General features: G+C 42.2%; 1 protein-coding gene across 1 annotated transcript; it reads left to right on the forward strand.

Annotated features, from left to right (window-relative positions):
- The first annotated feature begins 1,063 nt into the window (after window positions 1-1,063).
- LOC120434839 (protein NLRC3-like) lies at window positions 1,064-6,707 on the forward strand. The gene is made up of 3 exons (XM_039603283.1): window positions 1,064-1,318; window positions 4,501-4,715; window positions 5,264-6,707. The coding sequence occupies exons 1-3, from the start codon at window positions 1,064-1,066 to the stop codon at window positions 6,705-6,707; spliced, it is 1,914 nt and encodes a 637-aa protein (XP_039459217.1).
- The last annotated feature ends 2,176 nt before the right edge of the window (window positions 6,708-8,883 follow it).

Consider the following 8,883-nt stretch of genomic DNA (forward strand, 5'->3'; position numbering starts at 1 on the left):
AGGGGGTTAGTGAGTCCTGAGTGAGTCCTGAGTGAGTCCTGAGTGATTTGTTCGCGCTATGATTCAGCACAGGAGGGAGGGAGTGAGTGAGTCCTGAGTGATTCGCTTACGCTATGATTCAGCACACGAGGGAGGGGTTAGTGAGTCCTGAGTGATTCATTCGCACTATGATTCAGCACAGGAGGGAGGGGTTAGTGAGTCCTGAGTGAGTCCTGAGTGAGTCCTGAGTGATTCTGCTCGCGCTATGATTCAGCACAGGAGGGAGGGGTTAGTGAGTCCTGTGTGATTCACTTACGCTATGATTCAGCACAGGAGGGAGGGGGTTAGTGAGTCCTGAGTGATTCGCTTACGCTATGATTCAGCACAGGAGGGGGGGAGTGAGTGAGTCCTGAGTGATTCGCTTACGCTACAATTCAGCGCAGGAAGGGAGGGGGTGAGTAGCTCAAATGTGCTGTTAGCATGTTAGCAGAGCGATGCTACTGTGAACCGAGGAGCTATTGTCTTGATGTGAGCTTCTACTCAGGGTTTTTTCTTCCAATTCAGAGCAGAAATGTTTTTGTTAAGATACTGGATGTTGTGTTTTTCTCCACAATTTTAATTATAAGCTGGATATATTGCTGCTAACAGCAACAGGGATGAGTCAGTGAGTCAGTTGGGCTTGTGAATCATGATTCATGAGTCAGTAAAGTGATTCTCGAGTATTGAACGATTCGTTCATGATTTGCGCTTCACTACTAAGGACCCCAAAGCACTTTACACTCTCAGTCATCCACCCATTCACACACTGGTGATGGCAGCTACATTGTAGCCACAGCCACCCTGGGGCGCACTGACAGAGGCGAGGCTGCCGGACACTGGCGCCACCGGGCCCTCTGACCACCACCAGTAGGCAACGGGTAAAGTGTCTTACCCAAGGACACAACGACCGAGACTGTCCAAGCCGGGGCTCGAACCAGCAACCTTCCGATTACAAGGCGAATTCCCATCCCACCCATATCGCCCTGATATGTGAAATAATGTAGCAAAGGCAAAACATTGATAAATAACTCAACTTATAGTGAGGATGCGCTGCGAACACCTGGCAGAGGCCCTGGTCTGCAAAATCTTCAACGCACACCACCTGCAGAGCTTCATCAGCATTCCGAGGGAGAGTGGGGAGATTGAGGCCAGATTGGACCATTCAGAACCACCTGCTGCACTCAGACATGATGAGTCATCTATCTACGGAGGTGAGGCCACTGAGGCAGTTAAAAAACTCCTTGGTGGCAGAGCTCCTGGGGTGGATGAAGTTCGCACAGAGTTCCTGAAGGCTCTGGATGTCATAGGGCTGTCTTGGTTGAAGCCTCTACAATGTTGTGTGGAGATAAAGGACGATACCTCTGGATTGGCAGACTCGGGTGGTGGTTCCTGTCTTTAACCCTCTGGGGTCCAGGGTACAGTTCGGCGTTTTTGATACTTTTGATTCTACGTCTTTAGTTCACCTTTAAAAACTGCTTACATTACCTAGCGCTGTCCTTAGAAAGTTTTTACCATTTGTTCTCGCAGTAAATAGCACAGTGAATGTATTATTTAACATAAGTCTGCACTTTCAACTAAAATGTTGAAATGAAATGGAGACTCTGGGTCGCTGCATCTTGTTGCTGTGTTATCTTAGTTATGTTAGCTGTGTTGGTGAAATTGGTGATTTGGAAGCGCCGGCACGTAAATGCTAAATCGACTGATTCTTATATAGCGCTTTTCTAATCTCCCACAGTACTCAAAGCACTTTATACAATAAGCCTCATTCACGCCCACTCATACAAGCACTGCTAAACACAAGTGCAAACTAACCAACACTGACACGCATTCACACTCCGATGAACATGGGGTTAGTATCTGGCCCAAGGATATTTGGTCATGCAGGATAGAACCACCAACCTTCCAATCAGTAGCTGATCTGCTCTACCCACTGATCCATAGCTGTCTGTCGACCTCAGAGGGTTAAGAAGGGGGACTGAAGGGTGTGTTCCAATTGTAGTGGGATCATACTCAGCCTCCCTGGGAAAGTCTATGCCAGGGTGCTGGTTCATCTGTTACTCAAACCTAGGATACAGGGGGAACAAGGGGAGCAATGCAATTTTCATCATGGTCGTGGAACACTGGACCTTTACTCTCTTGAGGATACTTGAGGGGGCATTGAAGTTTGCGCAATAAGTAAAAATGTATTTTGTCGACTTTGAGAAAGCATTTGACCATGTCCCTCGGAGTGTCATGTGGGATGTTCTTTGGGAGGATGGGGTGTCTGGCCCATTGCTAAGGGCCATTTCATCCGAACTTCATATCGAGCAATAAGTCAGACTCATTTCTGGTGGGTGATGGATGCCCTTTGTCACATCAACTCTTTAGAGGAGATGGTAAAAATAAGGCCTTTATGGTCAAATAGCTATTAAGAAACCATGACTAAGGAAAAGTAACAGGAAGAAGAAATTTGTTTGGCCCAAGAATTACAAGGAACGGAAATCTGTGCTATGGTCTGATGAGTCCAAATATGAGATCCTTGGTTCCATCCTCCGCATCTTTTTGAGACACCGAAAGGTGAACGCATGGTCTCATGCATGGCTCCCACCAGCTATTTGACCAAGAAGGAGAGTGATGGAGTGCTCTGCCAGATGGCATGGCCTCCACCAAAGTCACCTGACCTTAACCCAGTCGAGAAGGTTTTGATCAATCAAGCATTTTTTTTAGAAGCACATTTAGAAGCAACACAGGTTGACCAAAGTCCTGTACATAGTAAAAATGTAAGAAGTAGATCAAACACACACAAAGAACAAAACAAAACTCAGTCACAATTAAAAGCTAGAGACTAAAAATGTGTTTTCAAACGGGTTTTAAAAATGTCAAGTGTTGAAGAGATCCTAATTTCAAGTGGCAGACTGTTCCAAAGTTTGGGCGCAGCAATCGCATAGGCCTGATCTCCCCTGTTTTTTAGCCTGCTTCTAGGGACCACTAGAAGCAACTTATCACCTGACCTGAAAGCTCTATTAGGAGTATTTTTAGTGAACAGATTAGAGAGGTATGCCGGAGTTTATCCATTTAGAGATTTAAAAACAAGCAATAAAATCGTAAAATCAATTCTACAACGTACTGGAAGCCAGTGTTAACGAGCCAAGACTGGGGATATATGGTCATGTTTACGAGTGCCTGTCAAGAGTCAAGCTGCAGCATTCTGAACTAGCTGAAGACGAGAGAGCAGAGCCTGGCAGATACCAAAATAAAGACTATTACAGTAGTCAAGCCTGGATGAAGTAAATGCATGTATCACTTTCTCGAAGTCAGCAAATGACAAAATGTTCTTAGTTTTTGCTAGTGCCCTGAGCTGGAAGAAGCTGGCTTTTACAACAGAATTCATTTGTTTCTCAAATGAAAAGCTACTATCAAAGAGCACTACCAGATTCTTTGCAAAGGGACTTCTTTTCCAGAGGACACAAGGTCAACCTTCAGAGACGAGCGAGCGTCAGAAGGTCCAGATAGTACAATCTCAGTTTTTTGGTCATTTACATTCAAAAAATGTAATGAAAACCATGATCTTTTTAAGAGATAGGTAAATTTGAGAATCATCGGCATAACAGTGAAATGAGATTCCATGTTTTCTAAAAATAGGATAGATCCTTGAGGGACCCCACATGTAAGGGGGGTGGATGTGGATGAAGGTTTGGATGAGATGGACCGAGTGAAGGCAAAAGGGCCAACAGGTGCTCAGCCTCTCTGAGAACTCCTCCAAGACTGCTGGAAAACCATTTAAAGTGACTACATCATGAAGCTCATTGAGAGAATGCCAAGTGCAAAGCAGTAATCAAAGCAAAGGGTGGCTATTGTAAAAAATCTAAAATATGGTTTGAGTTATTTGAGCACACTTTTTAGTTTACTACATAATTTCATATATGTTTATTCATGTTTTGATTCCTTCACAATGTGAATAGTCATGAAAATAAAGACAAACAATTAAATGAGAAGGTGTGTCTAACCATTTGATTGGAATTGTATTTTAAAGGTTTAAACACTCATACTGACTCACATGACAGTACAACTCCAGTTTCCTGAAGTTCAAGTGCCTTGAGGAAACTGAAACCATTTTATTTAAAGCAAAATACCTGTTGATTTTTCAGTGGAATCAAAATAACTCATAAATATTTAAAAGTAAAAGGAGTTATCTGAATTATTGTCTTTGTTGAAATGTCACTTACTGGAAATTTACAGTGTTCTTGAAATAAGTCTTCCTGCTCAACAGAATTTACCAGGAAAGCTCAGAGGTTCCCAGTACTCAGTCCATTAAACGGCATCAAGCAGACATGGACTCCATATTTAAGGTTTTTATATGTACATCTATTTTAAATCTATTCTGTTAACAATTATCTCCATGCTGCTCTTTGTAGACCAGTGGGTTGTCAGTTTCCAACATAGATCTGATGTTTGGGTCCATGATTTCAGTCTGATTGGGTCATTCATAATATTCTGTTCCAGTTGCTGGAGGAGAACATCATCACTTTTGTAAAGAACGAGTTGAAAAAGATCCAGAAGGTTGTGTGCCCAGATTACCACCAATGTTTGGAGAAGCAGAGAGAGATGGAGGGTGAAGAAGAAGAAGAACAGACGAGGAAGAACAGCAGAGAGGCACTTCTGAAGATCACACTGGACTTCCTAAGGGTGATGAAGCAGGAAGAGCTTGCTGAGCATCTGCAAAGCAGTAAGATAATTTCTTTGACACTTTAAACTGTTGTGTAAGTGGAACATTTACTAATGCCTCAACATGGACCTAACATTCTCTCATTTGTTCTTTGGGGTATTAAAATTATGTGCATTTTGAAAGACATGAACTATATATATATATATTCTACATTTTTTTTTCTTTTTTCTTAGAACTTTGTGCTGCAGTTTATCAGCGTCACATCAAGTCCAAGCTAAAGAGGAAGTTTCAGTGTGTGTTTGAGGGGATCACTAAAGCAGGAAACCCAACCCTTCTGAATCAGATCTACACAGAGCTCTACATCACAGAGGGAGGGACTGCAGAGGTCAATGATGAACATGAGGTCAGACAGATTGAAACAGCATCCAGGAAACCAGACAGACCAGAAACAACAATCAGACGAGAAGACATCTTTAGAGCCTCACCTGGAAGAGATAAACCAATCAGAACAGTGCTGACAAAGGGAGTGGCTGGCATTGGGAAAACAGTCTTAACACAGAAGTTTGTGCTTGACTGGGCTGAAGACAAAGCCAACCAGGACATCCAGTTCATATTTCCATTCACTTTCAGAGAGCTGAATTTGCTGAAAAAGGAAAAGTTCAGCTTGGTGGAACTTGTTCATCACTTCTTTACTGAAACTAAAAAAGCAGGACTCCGCAGCTTTGAAGACTACCGGGTTGTGTTTATCTTTGATGGTCTGGATGAGTGTCGCCTTCCTCTGGACTTCCACAAAACTACAATCCTAACTGACCCTAGAAAGTCCACCTCAGTGGATGTGCTGCTGATAAACCTCATCAGGGGGAAACTGCTTCCCTCTGCTCGCCTCTGGATAACCACACGACCTGCAGCAGCCAGTCAGATCCCTCCTGATTGTGTTGGCATGGTGACAGAGGTCAGAGGGTTCACTGACCCACAGAAGGAGGAGTACTTCAGGAAGAGATTCAGAGATGAGGAGCAGGCCAGCAGGATCATCTCCCACATCAAGACATCACGAAGCCTCCACATCATGTGCCACATCCCAGTCTTCTGCTGGATCACTGCTACAGTTGTAGAGGATGTGTTGAAAACTGCGGAGAGAGGAGAGCTGCCCATGACCTTGACTGAGATGTACATCCACTTCCTGGTGGTTCAGGCCAAAGTGAAGAAGGTCAAGTATGATGGAGGAGCTGAGACAGATCCACACTGGAGTTCAGAGAGCAGGGAGATGATTGAGTATCTGGGAAAACTGGCTTTTGATCAGCTGCAGAAAGGAAACCTGATCTTCTATGAATCAGACCTGACAGAGTGTGGCATCGATATCAGAGCAGCCTCAGTGTACTCAGGAGTGTTCACACAGATCTTTAAAGAGGAGAGAGGACTGTACCAGGACAAGGTGTTCTGCTTCATCCATCTGAGTGTTCAGGAGTTTCTGGCTGCTCTTCATGTCCATCTGACCTTCATCAACTCTGGAGTCAATCTGCTGGAAGAAAATCAAACTGTTACCCAGAAGTCTAAATCACTTGAAAAGAACTTAAACAACTTAAAACATCTCCACCAGAGTGCTGTGAACAAGGCCTTACAGAGTCCAAATGGACACCTGGACTTGTTCCTACGCTTCCTCCTCGGTTTTTCAATGCAGACAAATCAAGCTCTCCTACAAGACCTACTGACACAGATAGGAAGTAGCTCACATAAAAACAAGAAAACAATCCAGTACATCAAGAAGAAGCTCAGTGAGAATCTATCTGCAGAGAAAAGCATCAATCTGCTCCACTGTTTGAATGAACTAAATGATCGTTCTCTAGTGGAGGAGATCCAACAGTCCCTGAGTTCAGGAAGTCTCTCCACAGATAAACTGTCTTCTGCTCAGTGGTCAGCTCTGGTCTTCATCTTACTGTCATCAGAAGAAGATCTGGATGTGTTTGACCTGAAGAAATACTCTGCTTCAGAGGAGGCTCTTCTGAAATTTCTTACAGTGGTCAAAGCCTCCAACAAAGCTCTGTAAGGAATTTTGTTTTGGATGTTATTATTATTATTATTATTATTATTATTATTATTATTATTATTATCATTATTATTATCATTATTATTATTATTATTTCAAATGCAACTTAGTTGATGGTGTTTTCTGTATTTTTGAAAAACAGCAACTAGAGCTTTTTTCTTTTTTTTTTAAGAAGGTAGTGTCTGTTCAGTTTCTCGACTGGTCTGTCCTTCAAGCTCGGGTCCTCTACCAGAGTCTTGGGAGCTTGAGGTTCCTGTGCAGTATCTTAGCTGTGTCTAGGACTGCATTCTTTTTGGCAGAGATCTCTCATATTGTTCCTCTCAAGCTAGGCCAGTCGCCTAGCTTGAGTGTCACTGCGCGTAGCACTCCAGTTACCACTGGGACCACTGTTACCTTCACTCTCCACATCTTCTTGAGCTTTTCTCTGAGCCCTTGGTATTTCTCATGCTTCTCATGTTCCTTCTTCCTGATGTTGCTGTCATTCGAAACGCTACATCTATCACTACGTCCGTCTTCTTCCGTTTGTCTACCACAACTATGTCCGGTTGGTTAGCCATCACCATTTTGCCTGTCTGTATCTGGAAGTCCCACAGGACCATAGCTCGGTCATTCTCCACCACCCTAGGGGGCATCTCTCATTTTGACCTCGGGACTTCCAGGCCTTTAAAACGATGCTCTACGCACATATATTCAGCCCTACCCTTGTCTATGTCTCGAAGAAAAAAAAAAAACACCTTTTAGAGAAACCAAGGAAGCGCAAAAAACCCCACAGAATTTCCATATAGTGAAACCCCACTTGGTCCATCATGTTGTAAACCAGTGTTAAGAATTGAGCCATTGCTGTTAACATGTTGAATGTGACTATACAAATTCTACTACTTTCCTCGCTCTCTGATTAAGCTCTCAGAGAGTTAAAAAATTAAGTTTGCCCTTTGTGTTATAATCAACATTACTGTTGATTGCATATCCTCAGGCTCTACAGCTGTTGGTGAAGTAAATCACAGTCACTACATTGCATGTGTCAAGACAGTGTATTTCTTTGCTCAGTCATTTTCAAGTACTTTAAGTTTGTGGTTGAGAAACATTACTGTCCTTAGTCAAGCATTCCTCTCCCATCTAAATTCTGATGTCAACACCACGAACCTCAAGTAACACTTCACAAATAAGAACAGAAGTCTGATCCTCCTTTACTATCTTCTTTTCTCAAAGTCAAGTTAAATTTTCAATTTCCAATTAGAAAACCAGAAATGATGTTATTCAGTAATGCACTCAAGCAGGTTTCCTGAAAGTGGTCCATCAGAAGAAAGGGGGTGATAAAGTAGCCTTAGAGAAGGAAGAAAAGGAAGAAGGAAGAGATAAAACATGAAGCCCCAGCATAAGGACTGTGAAGTCCCCGAATAAAAGCAAAAAAACCAAAAAGAGAGTTATAAAGAAGTATTATATGTCCCCTTTTATTTGCTGCATTGTTTTTAATCTATGATTACTGTTGCCTAGCAATAGAATTACTAAATTGGCCACCAGTAGTGTATGCCTGCATCACTTGATACTGAACTACAATCATTAAATCTACCAGCTCCTCACTGTTTTTCATTTATGTAGATCCATATTATTGTTGTTGAGTAAATTTTATTTTTTGTGTTTGCCACAGAATTAACTATAACAGTTTTTACAACACTTCGAGTCGTTTTGTCTTGTCTTATCCGGACAATATTAAAGTTCATTTTATGTGACTACATATATCAATGTTTCTTCAGGATGAACTGGTGTAACCTTTCAGAGAGAAGCTGTGAAGCTCTGTCCTCAGTTCTCAGCTCCCAATTCTGTCATCTACGAGAGCTTGATCTGAGTAACAACAACCTGCAGGATTCAGGAGTGAAAGTTCTCTCTGCTGGAGTGAGCAGTCTGAACTGTATATTGGAAACACTAAGGTCAGTTTCAGTCTTTTAAACTTATAACAATGTAGAATAAGTTTGTTGTTCTTTTGAGTCTGAAATGGCTTACTAATGTAAGACTTCAGATATGATGTAAAAATGGCATTATTTAACATAATCTATCATTTTAATGTTTTCATGTTAGTCTCACATGTCAAGTTTCATTTTGTCTGTCGCTTCATTTCTAATCATTTGGTTGAGTCCTGTGATTTTAAATTAAAGTGGAAGAGTTCTAAATGAACTGG

This window comes from Oreochromis aureus, linkage group 3 (genome assembly GCF_013358895.1).
Source record: "Oreochromis aureus strain Israel breed Guangdong linkage group 3, ZZ_aureus, whole genome shotgun sequence".
Classification (NCBI taxonomy): Eukaryota; Metazoa; Chordata; class Actinopteri; order Cichliformes; family Cichlidae; genus Oreochromis; species Oreochromis aureus.